At 64.2% G+C, this 20,233-nt stretch overlaps 1 protein-coding gene across 1 annotated transcript; it reads left to right on the top strand.

Annotated features, from left to right (window-relative positions):
• Positions 1–3,946: 3,946 nt before the first annotated feature.
• KLF16 (Kruppel like factor 16) lies at positions 3,947–15,173 on the top strand. The gene is made up of 2 exons (XM_039248143.1): positions 3,947–4,558; positions 12,975–15,173. Exons 1-2 carry the CDS (start codon positions 4,093–4,095, stop codon positions 13,274–13,276), a joined length of 768 nt encoding a protein of 255 aa, XP_039104074.1. The 5' UTR covers positions 3,947–4,092; the 3' UTR covers positions 13,277–15,173.
• Positions 15,174–20,233: the final 5,060 nt, after the last annotated feature.

The raw sequence follows: 20,233 nt of genomic DNA, 5'->3' as shown, positions 1-20,233 counted from the left end.
GCTCAGGTCATGATCTCGCGGTTCGTGGGTTCGCCTGGAGCTGCTGCAGATTGTGTGCCTCCCTCTCTCTTGGTCCCTGCTCTGCTCGCACTCTGTCTCTCTCTTTCTCTCTTAAAAATAAATAAACATTAAAAATAATTTAGTTAAATAAAATTTTCATCTGGGGGGCACCTTGCTGACTCAGCCAGTGCAGCCTGCAACTTCTTGATCTCAGGGTTGTGAGTTCGAGCTCCATGTTGGGTGTAGACATTACTTAAAATTTCAGGGATGCCTTGGGGGCTCAGTCAGTTGAGTGTCCAGCTCTTAATTTGGGCTCAGGTCATGATCTCATGGTTCCTGAGATTGAGCCCCACATAGGGCTTTGCACTGACAGCACGGAGCCTGCTTGGGATTCTCTCTCTCTGCCCCTCCCCATCTTGCTGTCTCTGTCTCTCTCAAAAATATATAAATAAACATTTAAAAAAAACCCTTCATCTCCGAATACTCCGGGCTCACCAGAGAAGACAGCAGTGAGTCCCATCTATGGTTCACCTGGTGCCCCTCATGTTAATATCTTGTCAGAACCAAGAAATTCACTTGTATGTATTAGCATTAACTGTACTCCAGCCTGTATTCCAGTCTCCCCGTTCTGTCCCAGCATCTCACACGCCGTTCACCCATTCTGTCTCCTTAGTCTTAAAATATGACACTTCTTCATGGTCCTTGTTTTTCATGACCTTGACAGTTTTGGGGACTAGTCAGGTGTTTTGTTAAGATGTCCCCTAACCTGGGCTTGCCTGAGGTTACATGGGGGTTATAGGTCTTGGGGAAGAACAGAGTCGAGGTCTCTTATTGTCACTCCCATCAAGAGTCCTTGATGCTCCCCAGACATCACCCTGAGGGGGACTTTGATCTTGACCACCTGGCTAAGGTGGCGGCTGCCAGGCCTTCCCACAGTCAGGCTACTGCCCTCCCCTTCCCTGATCTGATCTTTGGAGTCCTGGAGTCCAGTCTACACTTCAGTGGGAGGGATTTATTTAGAAAGTAAATTTTCATATAGAAAAGTATAAAAAAGAAATGAGACGTGGCCTGTAATTGGGCTTTGTAGGTACTTGCTGACATTTAAAAAGAATAATACAGACACATGGGTTCCCAAAAAAGTTGACTTGTATAGAATGTACTATTAAAACGGGTGTCTGGGTGGCTCAGTCAGTCAAGCCTCTGACCCTTGACTTCAGCTCAGGTCATGATCCCATGATTCATTCATGAGATTGAGCCCCGAGCTGGGCTCTGGGCTGACAGCACAAAACCTGCCTTCTTTCCCTGTCCCCCCCCCCCGCCCCTCCTCCCTTCTCTCAAAATACATAAACATTAAAAATAACTATTAAAGGGGCGCCTGGGTGGCTTAGTCGGTTAAGCGTCCTACTTTCGCTTAGGTCATGATCTCGCGGTTCGTGGGTTCGAGCCCCGCTTCGGGCTCTGTGCTGACTGCCAGCTCAGAGCCTGGAGCCTATTTCAGAGTCTGTATCTCCCTCTCTCTCTGACCCTCCCCTGCTCACGCTGTCTCTCTCTCTCTCTCTCTCTCTCTCCTAGAAATAAATAAAAATATTTAAAAAAATAAATGACTATTAAAACAAAAAGTCTTCACTTAATAAAAAAAAGATGGGGCCATTCCAGCATGTATATACACAGGTACACGTGTCCACATACACACATTCGTACCCTGGAGCCTTGATTCTGAACCTGACTTAGCTGGGGTACCTTCCCTGTGGGCACACGTCTGGGGCCTCTCCGCTCTCCTGTGCCCCCAGGAGCCCCGCCCCTCCACAGCTAGTGACTGCCCCCTGCCCTGCCTGGGTCTTGTAGCCTGGTGAGAGCCAGGCAGTGAGGACAGTAACGGGGCGGGGGCGGCCCAGCTGTGCCGGTTACACTGAGGCCAGGCCCCGACGGCACCGCACGGCCGACAGATCCCGATTATGGCCGGGTGTAATGCCTTGTGCGGGGCCACAGCGCTGGGGGCACCCAGGATGCAGCCCCGACCGCTTTGCCCACACTCTGCGGAGAAGGTGCCCCCTCAGCCATTGCCCAGTTTCCCTGCAGCTGCCCTGTGTGTGGCCCCGGCCATACGGCCTTCCCCCACCCTGCCCCCCTCTTTCTTCACTCTGCACCTGTGCCCTTAGCGGACTCCCAGCTCACTTGAGCCCCTCGAGGGGAAGCTGCTGGGGGGATGGCTCGGAGCTCAATAAAGATCCCCGGAAGCAACAAATGATTCCTGGCTTCTTTCTTGCCCCGCTGGCTCCCTGGGCGCCGGGTGCAAGCTGTGGGTGGGGGAGCCTCAAAGTGCTTCTTGCCTTGTCTGAGCTTGGAGATCCCTTGCTGTGTAGACTGGGCAGCACCTATGGAGGTGTGGGGGGGGGTATCTAAGGCCCCTGAGGGCTGCTGTATTGGTGGGGGGCTGGGGACCCGGCCCAGGGGGCCCGGGGCGTCAGGAACGAGGGCTCCCAGTACCCACCAGGTGCCCGACTGGATAGTCCACGGCCTGGCCGGTCACCTCTGCGGCCTGTAGTCTACCCTGAATCCCTCTCCCGCATCCTCCGTACAGCCACGTGCAGGGTAGGGGTGGGCGCAGAGGGTCTGAGGGAAGACAGAGTCAAGGATGGGGCCCGCGTTCCGGCCTCTGTCCGTACGCGGGCAAGCAGTTCTGCTCCCAGGAGCCCACCCTGGCCACTGCAAGGGCCCCACAGCCAGCCTGGAAGGGGCCGCGGTCGCCAGGGAGGGGGCCACCCTGTCGTCCCACTTCCGCGTCACCCCCGCCTCGGACTGCTGTTAAGGCTGCCCCCGGCCATCTGCGCCCTCGCTGCTGTCGAACTACCGGGCCTGGACGTCCTCGGGGCTTCCACAGGCCCCACCTTCCCCATCCGAGTCCCGGGGATCCCCGCCCAGCGCCTGGGAACGACGTCCCCGACCCTTGTGTACCGGCCGGGCCGGAAGGCTCTGCCTCGCCGAGGCGTCCCGAGCCCGGCCCTTTGCAATCCCACCCGGCTCCCCTTCCCGGCCCCCCGACCCCGCGCCGCCTCCAGCGGACACCGGCCCGCCCCACCCCTCGTGAGGTGCGCACAAGTGCCTTCCGAGCGGGGCGCAGGAAGAAAGGCGAGCGCAGGTTCACTGGGCGGGGCGCCCCGTTCCTCCCTTGCCCAGCCCGGGGCTCCGGGGAAGGAGAAAGGGACGACGGCAGAGGGGGCGCAGGAACGAAGGGGAGCGCGGTCCCGCAGGGCCCAGGTCAGGGAAGAGAAGAGGGGGGGAAGGGTCGCGCACGTGGCCGGGGGGCGGGGCTGGCCGCTTCCGCACCCCCACCCGGCCACGTGGGGAGCGAAGCCCTCCCCCATCGAGAACGGGGGCGCGCCCGGGGCCGGGGTGGAAGCGTCCGGGGAAGGGGCGGGCTCCCGCCGGCCGCGCGCCCTGGTGTGGGGTGGGCGCGCCCGCGGGGGGGCGGGGCGCGCGCCGAGGAGGGAGGGCTGCGCCGGGAGGGGGTGGGGCCGTCCGGGGAGGGAGGGAGGGGCGTGCCGGGACGGGGCGGAGCGCTCCCGGGAGGGAGGCTCCTACCGGGGAAGGGCGGAGCTTGCCGGTGTGGGGAGGGGGTACTCCGAGAAGGGCCCGGGGGCGTGCGCCGCGGGTTACGGAGGCGGGGTCTCCGGCCGGGGGCCCCGCGTGCGGAGGGCGCGCTCGGAGAAGCAGGCGGGGGCGCGCTCCGGGGCAGGAGTGGGCGCGCCGGGGGCGGCTCCTCGGGCCCGGACCCCGCCCCCGGCGGCCGCGCGCGACTGGCAGGGCCGCGGAGGGCGCGCCGGGCGGGGGGCGTGGCCGCGCGCCCCGAGGGGGCGTCCTCCGGGCGGGGCGGGCCGCGGCCGCCCCCGCGGGCTCCGGTGCGTCAGGGCGCGTCAGGCGGGGCGGGGCGGGCCGAGCGCGGGCGGCGGCGGCGGCGGCGCGCGCCGGCCTCCTCCTCCTCCTCCTCCTCCTCCGCCTCCCGCACTCGAGCAGCCGCCGCCGGCCGGACGGGCGCCGCTCCCGCCGCCTCCTTTCAGCCCGCTCGGCCCGCGCCGCGCGCCTCTGCCCGGCATGTCGGCGGCCGTGGCGTGCGTGGATTACTTCGCTGCCGACGTGCTCATGGCCATCTCCTCGGGCGCGGTGGTGCACCGCGGGCGGCCGGGCCCCGAGGGCGCGGGCCCCGCCGCCGGCTTGGAGGTGCGCGCGCCGCGCCGCGAGGCCGCCCCGCCCGGGCCCCCGGGGCCGCCCCCGCCGCCCCCCGCCGCCTCCGGCCCGGGCCCCGCCGCCGCCGCCGCCGCCGCCGCCGCGCCCCACCTGCTGGCCGCCAGCATCCTGGCCGACCTGCGCAGCGGGCCCGGCGCCGCCCCGGGGGGCGCCTCGCCCGCCTCCTCCTCCTCGGCCGCCTCGTCCCCGTCCTCCGGCCGCGCCCCCGGCGCCGCGCCCGCCGCCGCCAAGAGCCACCGCTGTCCCTTCCCGGGCTGCGCCAAGGCGTACTACAAGTCCTCGCACCTCAAGTCGCACCTGCGGACACACACAGGTGAGCCCGCCCCCTGGCCCGCGCGCGCGCCGCCCCTCGCGCCCCTTCCCCCTCCGGGACCCCAAAACTGCGTGGCGCGTGGGGGGCGGGGAGGGGGGCGCGCCCGGGCCGCCGCCGCGCCGGCCGGGAGGGCGGGGCCTCGGTGGGTGGGGCGCGCGCAGGGGGCGTGGCGGCCACGCGGTCGGGCGGCGCGCCGTTGGCGGGCGCGACGGTGCTGGCTGCGGGCGCTCTCGGGGCGCGCGGCGCGCCGGGGTCCGTGGGCGGGATCGGGGCCCCCGGGCCGTCCCCTGCCCCCGGCTCCGTTCCTCAGTGTCCTGTGGCGTTCGTGTCTGGGAGGTGGATACTGTGGCGGGAGCACGCAGCTCCGAGACGGTTGTGGCTTCCCTTCCCTGTCTCAGTTTCCCTGTCTGGAGAGGGAGGAGGAGCCGCGCCGCCGCCTCCGGGATGGCATCGAGGATTCACCCCAGAGGCGCGGGGGCCGGGGTGGGGGTTGCCCCGCACGTTTTTTCCCCCCCTGAGTTTTAATAGGGCGGAGGGCGGGGCTGGGAGTGTGGGTTGGGGCCAGAGTCGGGGGGCGGGGGAGGGATTTGGAAAGGGCTTCTTGAGGGTGTTAGGTCCTCACAGCGTTAGGAGGCAGGGTTGGGGGCAGGGTTAGCGACACTTGTCACCCCTCACAGCCCGGCGGGGGGGATAGGGGGCTGCGGGGGACGGCTGGAGGAGCCCCAGGGGGGCGCCGTCATCATCCTTTCTGTCACCCCCTCCCGGGTCCCCCACCCTTGGCGCTGAAAATGGTCTCCCGGCTGGATTGGGGGGCTAGATTGGGTTGGGGCTGTCAGGGGGAAGGTGGGTCTCCATGGCCCGCCTGGGTTTGAGTGTGGAAGGCGGTCCTGCCCTGGCGATGGGCTGTGAGGATGCCCTTGGATTTCAGCCCTGTCACTCTCCAGCACCAGGCCTGTTACCCGAGCTCAGTTTTTCCATCTGTATAAAGGGCGCGTGAAATTCTGCCTCCAGAACGTCCCTGAGGATCATGTCGCAACACGGGCTCTGTGGACACACTCTGATTGTGGAGAGGGCGCAGGAAAGCAGGGCTGGCCGCCCTGGTGTCCTGGGGGACACGGTGGGGCAGCCCCAGGTCACTTGCAGGCCCTCAGATGCCAGGCACCCTCCTCCCTGCTCAGTCCTCATTCTGTCCACGGGGACTTACAGTCTCTGCTGGCTTGTGAGCGTAAGACAGGATAGGAGAGCCAGGGCCAACTTGGGGTGGGGTCTGCGTCTCCTCCTGGGGCCACCGTCCTCTCCCGAGCAGTCCCTGGCCCTGTCTACACTTGGAGGCACTGAGATGTGTGTGAGGCCCCCCCGGGGGTCAGTGAAGACGGGTAGGCATCTTTATGTGGCTCTGAGGGGAGATTCCTCTCTGGGAGGAGGGCTGGGTCAGAGCAGAGCCCTGGCTCATTCTGGGTGGGTTGGCCTGTCTGAACAGTGGGGGTGCTGGAGTGGGCGACCGTCCAGAGAGGGACCCCGTTTCTCCCATTGGGCTCCTCCTCCTGTCCCGTCACCAGCCCTAGGTGAACGCTGCGTGGCGAGGCCTCGGTGCGCTGACTTGTTTTTTCCCTTCTGGGTCCGTTGAAGGGGGCGCCCAGGCCACCTCCTAGGCAGCTCCCGGGACACACTCCTCCGGGGCGCCCTGGACTCTTTCAGAGGCTCCCTAGGCCCCCAGGCGGTGGTGGCCGGCTCCGTAAGTCCCGGGGGGAAGGAGGGACTCTTTGCTGGGGCCAGGACGGCCATGTTGTCATCCGTGTTTTAAATGAGAAATTTAGGCTCACAAGGCCCAGCCGGGGGTGTCCCAGGGGAGGGTCCCTAGCCCCGTGGGCTGTGGCTCTGGGATGCCCTGTCCCAAAGTCTTCTTTGTGATAATGGCGTGTGGCCCCAGAGGACACAGCTCCTGGACCGACTGACCGTTCCTGAGACTGTCAGCCCCGGACTTGGACAGACACCCCTCGTGCTGTTTCTCGAGGGTCTCGGGCACCTGTCTGCTTCAGCCTGCAGGTTCGGGGTGTCCTGACGCCCCAGGACCACGAAGCCCTGCGTAGCTTTTCTGGCCCCTGGTGGAGAGGTGGCTGCTGTTATGCCTGGCTTGGGGGTGCAGAAGCCATGCTTGTCCCGGGTCCCGAGGCTAGCTTGGTGCTGCCCATTCCCAGGGACTGGCCTGGGGACAGATGTGACAAGGAACAATAATTCCACTAGCTGTCTGCTGAGCCGTCCCCAGAGGGCTTTTGGGAGAGAGTCCTGCCCTCCCCTCCCACCCCCCCGCTTTTCGCTGAGGTTCACTCTCCGTAAAGGCAATGAATCCCGATCCCAGCCTAGCTCCATTTTACAGATGAACAGACTGCGATCAGGTGCCTGGCCCGAGTCCAGCGTGGGACCCCCGTCGCCCTTTCTCCACGTGGCGTGGGGGTGGTGAGGCCGGGAGGGCAGGGAGTCTTTGGGAGGGCCACCGAGCTGCAGGGGCAGGATGTGCTGTGCGCCCCCCCCCCCCCCCCCCCCCCGGGTCTGGCCTGCAGCCCCAGCTCTGTGTGGGGTGGGCAGGCAGTTCGGAAGCTTCAGGAGAAGTTGACGCTGTTGCTATGGATACGGAGATGAGAGGCTGATGGGGCGGGGGTGGGAGGAGAGGCTGGCTGGCTGCTCCCTGCTCTCCCAACCTCCAGATCCGGACTGCTCCCCTGCCCCAGAGCCCCCAGCGCCGAGCACGCAATGAGCCCCGCGCCTTCTGGGGTCTCAGGCTCCTTCCTGGCGAGAAAGACTCAGATCTGGAAGTGGAGCTTCTGGGTCAAGGTCTGATCCCCGGGGCACAGCTGAGATTCTCTGCCGGGCGTCCTGGGCACCTTGGGGGCTTCTGCAGCGTCCCTGGCCTTGGCCACTCAATCCCAAGAATCCCAGGAGCGTTCCCAGTTGCGACCAGTGACAAGTGTCTCCTGGGGGGGTTGCAAGGTCACCCCCCCAGGAGAGAGCCCCTGTTTTTCTCTAAAACCCTATCTCCTTAGGCTTGAGGAGTGTTAGGTGGACATCCAGCCTGTGCAGGTACTGACGCAGCCCTTGTGCTCTGACGCTCTGGAACCTGGGGAGGGGGTGACAGCAGCCCGAGGGAGAAAGGCCTCTCAGCTGAGAGCATGGGGTCTGGTGGGGCAGGAAGGGGTGTGTCCCCGGAGAGGGGGCCACGCCCTGGCTTCGGGGGATGGGGGCAAGGGCCCTGGGGCAGGAGTTCTGATGGAGACCAGTGAGATGGGGAGGGTCAGAGGAGGTGAAGGGTTCCATTTAATCCCAAGGGCAGGGTGGAGGGTGGGGAGGAAGGCAGGCCCGGCTTTGCAGAGGAAAATCCGTTTATGGAGCAGGGATTAGGGCCCGGGAGAGGGGTTGAGGAGGGCAGCTGTAGGGGCGGGAGAGGGGTGGGCCGACCCACACACTGGGTCCCAAGTAAGAAGCCCCAGGACCCAGGGCGTGGGGGGTGGCTAGGCGGAACCCTAGCTTTTCTGACTGAGCAGCCCAAGGGGAGGCAGGGCGGCAGAGGAGGTATTCTTTGCTGAAGAGGCCCCCAGGGGAGAGGCAGGTGGGGAAACTGAGGCCAGGATGGGACATCCTGGATGAGGCATCGCCCTCCCAGGGCTGAGCAGACAGCAGACCCCACCGTCTCCCCCTGGCAGATCTGTGAGCTCCTTTAAGGACAGGTGCGGCTCGGTAGACTGGTGGCGTCTGGGGGGCAGGGTAGGGCAGTGCCAGGGGCCGGAGGGGGTGGGTGTGGCCTGCGGGCTCCACCCAGCTCCATCCTCGAGCAGGCAGGGTGCCGAAAGCAGCTGGAACAGACTTCAGGTGGTGCCCTAACTGGGGGGTGCAGGAGGGCCCCCACCGCTGTGCGGGGTGATAACCACCCCCCACCCAGGCTCCCTGATAAAGGTGCCCAGATGGCCCTGGAGCTGGCAAGTGATACCAGTTCCAGGAGCCGGCTGCCAGCCTAGGGAGGGCTGGAGGGCCGGCCCTCCCTGTCCCCTTGCTCAGACCTGTTCTCCTCATCACTCGTGCGGGGGGGGGGGGGGGTGTAGGGTGTTAGCCCCTCATCCCCAGGCACCAGGAGCCCCCTGTGCCAAAGATGCCAGTCTGGGTGTGAAGTGAGCGATGGCGGTGTGGGTGTTCAAGGAGGAAGAGGCTGCAAGTGACTGGACCTTTAAATAAATGGTAGTGAAAGCCCCTGCCTCGAGGTTAGGCCGCAGCCCGAGCTTGGTCGCCCAGCCTGTAGACTCTCCCCACAGATGCGTCAGGTGCCCACGGCCTGCCAGGCCGCGCCCTCAGCTTGGCAGTCAGGTGAGGGGGCAGATGTCACACCTTGGAGACGCTAAGCACAAGGTGAGCGAAGCTGAGAAAGGGGACAGCGGAGTGTACCCGCTGACCGGTGCTGGGGTGACGCTGTGCAGAGAAGGGGCAGAGTGGCGGGGAGACATTCCAGGCATCAGGACGGGGGATAGTTGGTGGGGCTGCAGAGAAGCCGCCGGAGGGTGGAGGGTCAAGGTAAACATTTCGGCCTTGACCCTGGATCGGGGAGTAGCTCTGGGAGGGCAGCGGGCAGAGCGGCGGGCAGAGCGCAGACTGGGCAGCTCGCTACAAGCTTATGGGCTACTGCACCAGGCCAGGCAAGAGCTGGGGGCTAGAGCCAGGCTGGGGTCTGGAGGTACTTTGAAGGGGTAACTGCTGGGATTTGCTGCCAGGTCCCACGCGGGCCAAGCTGAGGGGCTGGGATGGCTGGGCGGTGCGTCTGTGGCCACCACGCTGGGCCTGAAAGGGAAAGCTACAGGCGGAGTGGGGGCGGGGAGGCGGTAAGCGTGGCTTTGGGGGCCAGGGGTGTTTAAAATCACAGAACATGGGGCATCTTGGTGGCTCAGTCGTCCGACTCTTGATCTTGGCTCCGGTCATAATCTCACAGTTCCTGGGATGGAACCCGGGTCAGGCTCTGCGCTGACAGCACGGAACCTGCTTGGGACTCTCTCTCTCTCTCTCTCTCTGCCCCCCCCCGGCTCGCACACGCTCTCTTTCTCGAACAAATTAAAAAAATAATAAAATCACGGAACAGGGGCGCCTGGCTGGCTCAGTAGGTGGAGCATGAGACTTCATCTCGGGGTGAGTTCGAGCCCCACGTCGAGGGTGGAGATCACTTAGGCACTACGAAATAAAATCACAGAAGAGACAAGCCTTCACGGGCTGGTCTCTGTAAAGCCATAATGGCTGCTTGAAGGGGGGCCCCCGCCCTGCTCCCCAGACCTTACCATCTATTTCCACCTTCCTGCTGTATTTCCAGAGCTGCCCTCTGGGTCCTTTCTGGACTACTCAGGGGCCGTCCTCAGGTAGCCCCAGCCTTCTGTGGCTCTCGGAGACTGCGCCCTCCCTCGTGCCCCCCCATGCAGTCCACCTTCTAGGTGGCATTTGTGCAAGGGCCCTCTGCCAGGCACACGCCCTCCCTACCCCTGGGGATGACCTCAGGGGGTCATGGTGAAAGGTGCTTGTCAGAGCCCTGGTCCTTGGCCCCGGCCCCTGGGGGGGGGGGGAGCACCCACCCCATGCGGGCCAAGCTGGCCTGGCTCTGGGACGCCTTTGCTCTGTCCTGTACCGGGTCTCAGGGCCCCTCGTTCTCCATTTTCCTGAGCTTGCATGGCACCCTGGTGGCTCCCACTGTCCCGAGGTCAGCTCAGCCCAAGTCAAAAGGTCATGTCCACGAGGGGCCCGCCCACCACATCTTCCTCCGGTCCCTGCTCCAGGCCGCTGTGGGGCCGCCGGGCATACCTGGGGTCCCCGCGTACCTGGGTCCCTCCAGCCCTGAGCTTCCTGATGAATCCCCCACCCACCTCCTGGCTAGTGGGCTGTGGGAGGTGACAGGGCCTGGTATCTCGCAGGCATTCGCTCCACGTTGTGGGGGCGGGAAGCCTCCGCGCCCAGGTCCCCGCCACCCGCGTGTGCACGTGAGCTCCCCAGCAACTGGGTGTGCGGCGGGGCTGGCAGGCGTCCAGGCGGCGCGGCGGGCCGACCCCGGCCCCCGCCCCCGCCCCCGCGGGAGCGGGGCCACGTGAGCGCGCCGGCGGGGCTGCGGATGCCCCGCCGCCGCCGGGCTACGTGCGGCAGCTGTGCTCCCGGCGGCTGCTTGCGTCCTGCCCCAGTGGGCGCTGGCACGGCTCTCGCAACCTGCTCGCTGCAAAGTAGAACTGCCGGGGGGGGGGGGGGGGGGGGGGGGGGGGGGGCGGGGGGCGGGTACCAGCCCGGCGGCCCGAAATGGGGAAGTGAGCCAGCTGCGGGGCGCGCCCGCCGCGGGACGCAGCCCCCCTCCCGCCCCTCCTGCGCCCTGCAAGATGGCGACAGGACTGCGCCCCTCCGAAGGGGCGCCGCTCCCCTCGCACCAGGTCTGGTCTAGAGCCAGCAGCCCCGCCTCCAAAACCCGGGCGCCCCTCCCCCAGACCGCGGCCCTCGGGAACTGTCAGATCCAAGCTTTCCGCCGTCCAGGTGGGGTGGGGGTCCCTTCCCAGGCGACTTGGAGCTGCGTGGTTCCGTAGAGGATGTCCTTGCTGAGATCCCTCCCTCTGCCTTCTGGATTGTTCCAGGGAAGGGTGCAGCCCCAGAGACTTGGGGTCCGCGAGGTCTTGGGCACAGTTGTGTGGCCTTTCCCGGGGGTAGGTGGGAAGCATACCTGGATTCACAGGCCCCTGGGGCACGTCCTGCCGCAGCCGTGAGCACGACGCACAGGTAACCCACAAGAAGTCTTCGCGGGGGCACCGCTGGACTCTACCTCCTCCTCTGGCGCTGGGGGTTGCCAGGAAGAAGGGACGGGGGAGGGGAGGTTTTGATCCAGCTCTTTCCTGGGCCCTGGGAGACGGCAGGAACCCTTCTGCCTCTTCTGACCCCTGCTCCACCCTGCCCCCCGCCCCCCCCAAGCCGTTCTCCCCAGGACAGCCCCTTAACCTTCAGAGCGGAGATGCTCCTGGCCCACCCTGAGAGCTCACACCCTGTTCCCCCCATGGCCGCAGGTCTGTCCGTGGTCCTTCCTGCTGGCTCCCGGTTACCTCCCCGCTCCCCTGTCCATCCTGTTTGGGGGCCCTTTCTCTGATCCTAGGCCGTGCACCCTCTTCTGGGTGTGTGTTCCCTGAGACGAGGTCAGCCTGGATCATCGCAGGGCCCAGGATCTGACCCCCCCCCCAGTGGCTTCCTACGATTCCAGAGCTCTCCCTTCCTACGTGGGGCTCCATCCAATGCCACAAAGGGTGTCTGTGGCACAGCGGGGTGGGCACCACGGCTCGGTGTCCACACCCCACCACACACACCCTCCAGAACTCCTGGACGAAGCAACACCTGGGGAGTCCAGGGTCCGGGGTGCCGGGCGCGGGCACAGGGTGTAAGCTCCAGGATGCTTACCACCCCTTGATCTGGGGCGTGGCGGGGTCCGCGGTGGACCCTGTGTACAGATGGGGCCCTCGGCGCCCCCGGGTCAGCCGGGGACATGCGGACAGTACTCGCAGGGGGTCTGGCTGAAGGGTTCTGGGGGAGAGGCTCCAGACGAGGGGTGGGTGAGGGGTGGGTGGGGACTGGCGCTCATGCCCGGCAGCTCTGTTCAGTTCGCGGCAGGATGGGCGAGGCCAGCCGGGGAGGTGGGAGGGGTCTGCAGAGGAAGTCGCCGGGTGGCGGCCCGCCCCGCCCCTCCCCTCCCCTCCCGGCTGTTCCGTGGGGGCGGGGTGAGGCCAGTGGCCGTGGCCTCCAGGCCCAGGCCCTCCCCTTCCCGGCGGCGTTCTCAGCCTGGGCCTCCCTCTGCCGGCGTGTGGGCTGCAGGTGGCGCTAAGGGCCCTTCACGTGTTCTCTGCCTGTAGAGGGGCCGCAGGGTCAGTGGGTGGTTGGGCCACGGGAATCTGCCCAGACACCCCCACAGCGACTTTGCTGCGTCCCTGGGGATCATTCTCCAAAGGAGAGCGCTAACCAGAGCCCCCTGTGCTCTCCAGAGGGAGCGGAGGTGGCTGTGGGGGCCGCAGGGCCCATTCGCATGGGGAGAAGCCCCTGCAAAGCCCCCGCGTGCGTCCTGAGCAGGCGCACACGTGTGTGCGGCTTGTGCACCGCGAGACCCAGCCACGGCGGCGGGGGGGGGGGGGCAGCCTCTGCCGGGGCTGCTTTTAACGCACGGAAACTGCTCGTGGAATTGCTACAAGTTCATAGGACATACAGGGCAGGAATACTAACTAGGGATTCTGGAAATGAGCGGGGCTTCCCATTGCACACTTCCGCGTTTTAAATTCACAGCCGGGGTTCAGGCTCTAGCAGCAGGTGGAGGGGGAGACGAGTTGCCGCCCCCCGCGCCCCCCGCCACTGACCGCGCTGCCTGTGCTCTGCCTCCTCTGCCCAGGTGAACGCCCCTTTGCCTGTGACTGGCCTGGCTGCGACAAGAAGTTCGCGCGCTCCGACGAGCTGGCGCGCCACCACCGGACGCACACCGGCGAGAAGCGCTTTCCCTGCCCGCTCTGCTCCAAGCGCTTCACCCGGAGCGACCACCTGACCAAGCACGCGCGCCGCCACCCCGGCTTCCGCCCGGAACTGCTCCGGCGCCCGGGCGCCCGCAGCGCCTCACCCAGCGACTCGCTGCCCTGCAGCCTGGCCGGCAGCCCCGCGCCCAGCCCCGCGCCCAGCCCGGCCCCCTCTGGCCTGTAGGGCCCTAGTCCAGCCCGCCCTGCCGCACCCCTGCTGGGCCTGGGCCTGGAGCACCAGCAAAACGCCTGCTGTCCATAGCCCGGGGAGGGCCACGGAGCGACAGCCAGCGTCCCCGACACTGGGGGGTGGGGGGGAGGTGGCCCTCGGGAGGGGTGGCTGGGGCCCCGTGTCTGTAAATAGCCATGTTGGATAACTCTTCCTATGTGTTAAACGGGAACCCCAGGTGGGCAGCCGTCAGGCACTCCCCTCCCCCCATCGCCACCTCCCTGCTTTGGAGAGGGTGGGTCTGGGGGGAGCGGCCCAGGAAAGCGGCACATAACCAGTGCTCAGACTTGGCCCCCCAGGCCCCCTCTCCAGGTTGGGATGATGTGTGCAAAGAGCCATAGATGAACCAGGGGTTCCCGCGGCCCCACCCCCACCCGGCCCGGGGCCCCTCACCCCACTGAAAGCCATTGGAGACGTTCAGGGAACTGGGGTGCGGCCCCAGCCGCCCCCATCCGGGTACTCAATCTCAGGTGTCCACAGAGTCTGCCCTGCCGCCCAGCCCCCCCAGCAGTGGGGGCAGGGTGGGGAGGGGGGAGGCAGTAGGGTCCAGGTTTTGCTCCTAAAACTGGGGTAGGGAGGGAGAGAAAGGGGTTCTTCCAAAGAGCATTTGGACTCTCGTTGAGGCGAGGCGGGTGACATGGGCTGGGGCAGATGCCTGCTTATTTATTTTCCTGTCTCTGCTGGTAGGAAGGAGGGGGCGGGGAGCTGACCCCCTCAGGGCGGGTGTGTGAGTGTGTGAGTGAGGACTGCTCCCGCCAGGGTGGCAGCGTTGGCCTTCCACAGCATCATGTGACAATCAATCCCTCCTGTTTGGGACCATGACAGTCATTGAGCATCGGGCAGCCCTTCCCTGCAGGTCCCCTGGTCGCGTGGCCCCTGGACCAGAGGCTGAGGTCCTGCTTTGCAAGGGCAGGAAGCATGAGGGCTGACCCCTGAACCCCATGGGATAGCTTGCTTTTTTGGACCGGAGAGAATATTTTTTCAGGCGCCAATCCCTTTCTTGATCTGGGCCCCATGGGTGGTCCGTTGTCCTCAGGGGGTGTGGGTGTTGGGGAGGGAATGTCTGTGTGACCCGTACTTGGGGGGCGGGGGTAAGCGGCACGGCCCCTCCCTGTGTCTGCCCACCGTGGCTTCGGCTGGATTTCATTTTGGGTGGGGGCTGAGGACGGCGCCCTAGAGCGGGAGAGGCCCCGGGGCCCCTGTCCGAAGACCCTGAAAGGGCCTGTCTCCCACCGTCGGCCACAGGAGGCTTGTGGCCCTCACGTGTGTTCCAGAACCTTTCTGTCTCCCCAGTGGGGGCTGGGGGTCTGGATGGCGTTGGTGTGGACTGGACCTGGCCTGGCAGCATGGGGGTGGGTGCCGGGGGTCCTGGGGACAAGGCCAGGGAAGCCCTTTGGAGCTGGGCTGGGAGGGGGCCGTCTCACCCAGTCTCTGGGCGCTCTTCGCAGGGCTGGTGCGTTTGTGCCCTTAACCCCCCCTTGCCAGCAGTGTCGGTGAGATGCCTTAGTCTGCGGGGGCAGAGGCGGGGTCCCTGTTCCTGTGTCTTCATGGACATTCTCCCGGTTGCCCCACCCCCGGCCGGTGTCTCTGCGGGACACAAACTGCAGGTCTGAGGGCCACTCATCCCTGGACCCTCTTCAGCGTCCAGGGCCCCGGACCGACCTGGGCCCCTCCTCCCCCAAGGACCTGGAGGTCACTGGGACCTAGTTTCAGCCACTTCGCGGTGGCATCTCAAGGGGAGGGAGGGGGGAGGGCCCAAGGGACTCGTGCTTTCAGGTGGCGCCCCCCCCTTCCCCTGTCCTGCCTGGCCTTTTCCTTGTATTTAATTAAACAAGCCCTTTTTTAAACCCGACTCTGGTGCCTGTGTGGTCTTTCCCACCTCTGGCCTCCAAGCTGAGAACTCTGAGTCACTGTGTCCCCCTCGACAGGGTAGCCCCCGGGCCACCAGCGTCCTGCTGCAGAAAATGAGGCATCGGGCTCTTGAATCCCGGATCCTGGCGGCCGCAGAGTTAACGCCCCCTCAGCCCTTCGGCCTGGGGAGGGGGCTGCTCGAAGTAGAGCGCGCCGCCGTCCCATGTCACCCACGCCCCGCGCAACTGCGTCCCCCTCCTTCCCGCTCCGTTACCCGGCAACCGAGGCGCGGTGACACTGCGCCCGGGGGCGTCCCGCGCCCACCCCCTTCCGGCGGCGCCGGGAGCTGGGCGGCAGGGCAGCCTGCGACGCTGGGGCTGCTCGTGGGCGTGACAGGGTTCCTCCCCAGATGGTCCCCCGTCCCTGCCGTCTCCACCCCACCCTCCGTGCCCCGCCAGGCCCCTGTGCCCGTGGGTCTGCCCACGTTCCGCACGCCGGCCACGTGCCAGCTCCCGACTGGAGGCGGCGGGCGGGGGTGGGGGCTTGGTGAGGGCTTGGCGCCCCCGGGAGCACTGAGAAGCCGATGAGGGTCTCGGACCCCTTCCCAAGACATGGACACCCAGATTCCAGCGATCTCCGGAGCCCCGAAGGCGGGTGTGGCTTGGGCGGGGAGCGCAGACCGTCCCCAAGGGCTCTCCGGAGTCCGGCCCCCGGGGAAGGCGGAGGCTGCGCCCTCTGGCGGCCGCCCCTGTCATTGCACCGCCGGCTTCCGCCGCGCCCTCCCCGGGGTCCTGCCCTGGCGGCCGCGCAGGTGGCCCCCACCTGAGCTCTCGCCCTTACTCGGCCTCCGCGTTGCGTCCGCCTAACTCCTGATTCACTTTGTCCCGCTTTCCACTGGCTTCTGCCCCGCAGGCCCGCAGACAGTGCTCCCTAGACCCCTGTCCCACTGTCCAGCTCTAGCTGGCCTTCTGCCCCTTTCGGCAGAGTTCCCGGAATTTGGGGAACGCAGCCCCTGCCTCCAGTCACTTGGACACAATCGCACGTGCTCTGAACGGCTCGAAGATGTCCCCCATCTGCCTTCGGGACACTCCCTGGTCATGCGGCCTCGGGGACCCCTGCCCCTCCCCGATACCCCACACCCCAGGCCCAGGTTTCCCTCTGGCTGTGCTCCTTGTACGCTCACATCCCCGTGTGCAGACGGCACTCCCTGGTCAACCCCAGGACCTCACGCCCAGCTGCAGACCCCGAATGTGCCCACGCGCACCCCCACGCTGCCCGGTCCTGTCGCCCCACTCCCACCCCGGGCATTGGCACTTGCCCTGGTGTGCAGGCCAAAATCCTTGACCTTGACTCAGTTTCACTACCATGTCCATTCCATCCAGAAATCTCCCCAGAGTTTTCAAAGTACATCCGAAATCTGCCTACTGTGCCCCGTCCTGGGCCTCCACCTAGTCCACCCCATCATCTCATCTCAGGCAGCCTCCTCCGCCCGGGTCCGCAGGGTCGCGCAGGCCCACGTCGCCCCGCCCCCATCCGGCCTCCCCTCCGTGGCCACCAGAGGGCGGCCGTGAGCGCCCGAGTCGGGTCCCGCCCGCTTCTGCCCGCAGCACTCGAGGCTCCCACCTCCCTCGGCAGTGTAACCGCCTAAGTCCTCGCTAAAGTCCCCAGGGCCCTGTACACGCTGGCCCGTTCCCTCCATCCCGTCCACTCCTCCATGTTCCCCTCGTCCCCGCTCTGCTCCAGCCACACGGGCCTCCTCCCGGTGCCTCCAACACGCGGGCCTCGTGCTGCCCCCAGGGTCTTTGCACGGACTGCGCCCGCTGCCCGGAATGCCCGCCCCGCTCCTTAGAACGGCTCAAATCCCACCTTCCTCAGAGGACCACAGGACCCCCTCAGTCCCCTACCCCGTTCTACTCCCCCCACCCCGTAGCACTTGCATCGCGCTCTCCCATTTACTTATTTCCTATTGTCCATCGCCCCCGCTGAGAACACACTCCCACCAGGGCGGGGGTCTTGGCCTTGTTCACGGATGTTTCTAGCACTGTGTCTGGCATATAGTAGGTGCTCGGTGAATATTTGCTGGATGCGTGACGAAGGCCAGTGGGCGTGAACGGAGACCAGGTGGGCTCGCGTGGGGTGCCCTCGCCTCGCCTCACACTCCTTCAAGCCACCCTCAGGGGCCCGCCCTCTGTTCGCGGCGGTGACAGGTGTCGGGAGACCCCCGCGCCAGGGCCTCGGGTGGCTGGGGTGAGGGCAGCAGCCTGGGAGGAGCCCCTCACGTGCTCACAGGGGTCCGTGGCCATCCCGAGCGGCAGGACCCGAGGGCGGCCAACTGTTCATAGAGAGGCTGGGAATGGCGGCTCGTAGGTTACGTCCCCCAGCAACCAATTTATATCATTTCAAAAACCAGTACAGCGCTCAAGAAACCGGGTCCCCAAACACGCACATTGAAAACAAGCACACGCACGTGCACAGCAGCACAGAGCACGACGCCCAGAGTCGCGGCAGCCAGGTGCCCTCGACAGGTGAACGGACACACACGTGTCCACCGCGCACGCGCAGTCACTCGGGTGCGTCCACAGCGCATGCCCACAGAGGACCGTGTCCACCGCGCATGCGCACGTCCCTCAGGTGCGTCCACCGCGCACGCGCACGACCCTCGGGCCGCGAGCAGGAGCGAGGCGCCCACACCCGCCGCCTCGCGGGCGGACCCCGAACACACGACGCTCAGGGAGGGAACCAGACACGGGAGGCCGCGCGGGTGTGAGTCCGTGTGTGAGAAACGTCGAGAACAGGCTCCTCCACGACCAGGAAGGGGCTCGTGGGGGCCAGAGGCTGGGTGTGGGGGCCGGAGCTGGGGGAGGTGATGGCTGATGGGAATGGGGTTCCTTTTTAGGAATTACTGAGGTGATAGTTGCACAGAAAAGTGAATATACCAAATGCCCCTGAATTTTCACTTTTAAAAAATCAATTTTTTTTGTAAATTTGTTTAATGTTTATTTTGAGAGACAGAGAGAGAACAAGAATCCCAACAGGGCTCGAACTCACAAACTGCGAGATCATGACCTGAGCAGAAGTCGGATGCTTGACCGATTGAGCCCCCCAGGCGCCCCTGAATCCTCACTTCTAAAATGATTAGTTTGGGGGGGGCACCTGGGGGGCTCAGCCGGTAGAGCATGTGATTCTTGATCTCAGGGTCATAAGTTCAAGCCCTATATGGGGTGTAGAGATTACTTACCAATAAAATCTTAAAAATAAAATAAAAGGGTTAGTTTTGTTAATGTGAATTTCCCCTAAATAAGAAAGGGAAATCCACCGAGTGGAACCAAACAGGGCAGAATTTGTCCAGGAAGCCCCGTTGTCCCATCTGCCTCTGCCTGCATCTCTTGGTTTTGGTCACTAAGGTCTTATCCCACTTAGCACACATCAAATGCAGTTTTCTGCACCGCTTAGAACCGAGGACACATTCTTTCCTTCGACATTAACTGATCCATGTTACAGATAATGTGTTTAGGTTCTGTGTCCGGCTGGGTCCTGGGGTCACAGGCCCTGACCCTGACATCCCCTTCGTTTGATGAGAGGTGGAATGCAGGCAGATGAGAATAAAATTCCTACGCGGTCAGAAATAGAAAATGTGAGGCTGCCATGGCGGGAGATCCTCGGGGAAAAGTGTGATTGTCAACTGCATCCTTCATGGCTCCCCGCCCTCTGTGGCTCCCCATTGCCCTCCCGGCTCAGACAGCAAGGACCCTGACACACTCACAGCCTCAGGCTGCCTCTTGCCTGGACACTTGCTCAAGCAAGGGTCCCTGTGCTCAGAAGCCCCTGTAATATTCTATGTGCTCTTCCACTGTCCGCGCTTGCTGCATTTCACCAGGAGCTCTTGGTGATATGGCCAAAGGAGCAAGGGGTGTCTGCCCTCAGGGCCCGCTGATTAGCCACAAGACAGGCTCCAGACAAAACATCAGATCCCGTCCTATGGAGAGTCCTCTCGGACCCTCTCCCTCCCACCTGCCCTCCATCACTGTACCTTTTAGCCAATTAATTCGTAATTGCGGTAAAAATACATCACATAACATGTTCCCTTGTAACCTTTTGTGAGTGTACAGCTCAGGGGCATTAAGCAAATGCACACTGTCATGCAGCTACCCCCACCATCCATCTCCAGAACATTCCATCTTCCCAGACTGAGACCCTGTCCCCATGAAACACTGACTTCCCATTCCCCGCCCACGACCCCCAGGCTCCCATCTACTCTCTGTTTCTGTGGACAGGACTCCTCTAGGGAGCCCCTGTGAGTGGGGTCATGCAGGACATGCATGTCCTTCTGTGTCTGGCTTCTGTCACTGCACACAGTGTCCACCGGGCCCATCCACGTGGTGGCAGGTGGCAGGACGTCCTTTCTTTTTCAGGCTGAATAATATTTCATTTCATGGATAAACCACGTTTTGCGTATCCACTCATCTGCTGATAGATACAGATCGCTCCCATCTCTTGGCTATTGTGAATCATGCTGCTCTGAACAGGGGGGCACAAACATGTCTTCAGGACCTTGCTTTCCATTCTTTTGGATATACAACCAGACGTGGGATTTCTGTATCATAGGGTAGCTCCATTTTGAACTTTTTGAGGAACCGCCGTACTATTTTCCACCATGGTTGCACCATTTTATAAACCCACCAACATGCAATGGGTCAATCTCTTATACAGCTATATATATATATAAATTTGAACTCAGGACGCTGAGATCAAGAATCGCTCGCTCCACGGACTGAATCAGCCAGGCGCCCCGTTGTTACAGTTTTTCATTAAGATGTTGGCCTAACCCTCCAGGGTCCAGGGAGCCTCCTCTCCCCCACCTCATCCCTCATTTGTCCAGGTCAAGGTAGCATCTAGGGTAGATCCTGGTATACAGCAGGCACGCAATTTTACGTGAACACACGAATGAGTGAGAACAGGATTCCCGTAGGTCCGGGACAGGCGTCCAGGTGGGAGAAAGGAAGCACTCATTGACTCAAGCCAACGGTACTCCAGGCCGGAGGTAACCTTTAAGGGTAAATG

The sequence above is a fragment of the Hyaena hyaena genome, unplaced genomic scaffold (genome assembly GCF_003009895.1).
Source record: "Hyaena hyaena isolate Hyena2069 unplaced genomic scaffold, ASM300989v1 scaffold_302, whole genome shotgun sequence".
In the NCBI taxonomy this organism is placed as follows: domain Eukaryota; kingdom Metazoa; phylum Chordata; class Mammalia; order Carnivora; family Hyaenidae; genus Hyaena; species Hyaena hyaena.
This window is presented reverse-complemented; position numbering and strand designations above follow the sequence as displayed.

Bases quoted from the DNA above. Each gene is read 5' to 3' on its own strand.
- KLF16 (XM_039248143.1), top strand. From the start codon at position 4,093: ATGTCGGCGGCCGTGGCGTGCGTGGATTACTTCGCTGCCGACGTGCTC. The intron at 4,559-12,974 runs GTGAGCCCGCCC...TCCTCTGCCCAG, and splicing joins GCACCTGCGGACACACACAG to GTGAACGCCCCTTTGCCTGT.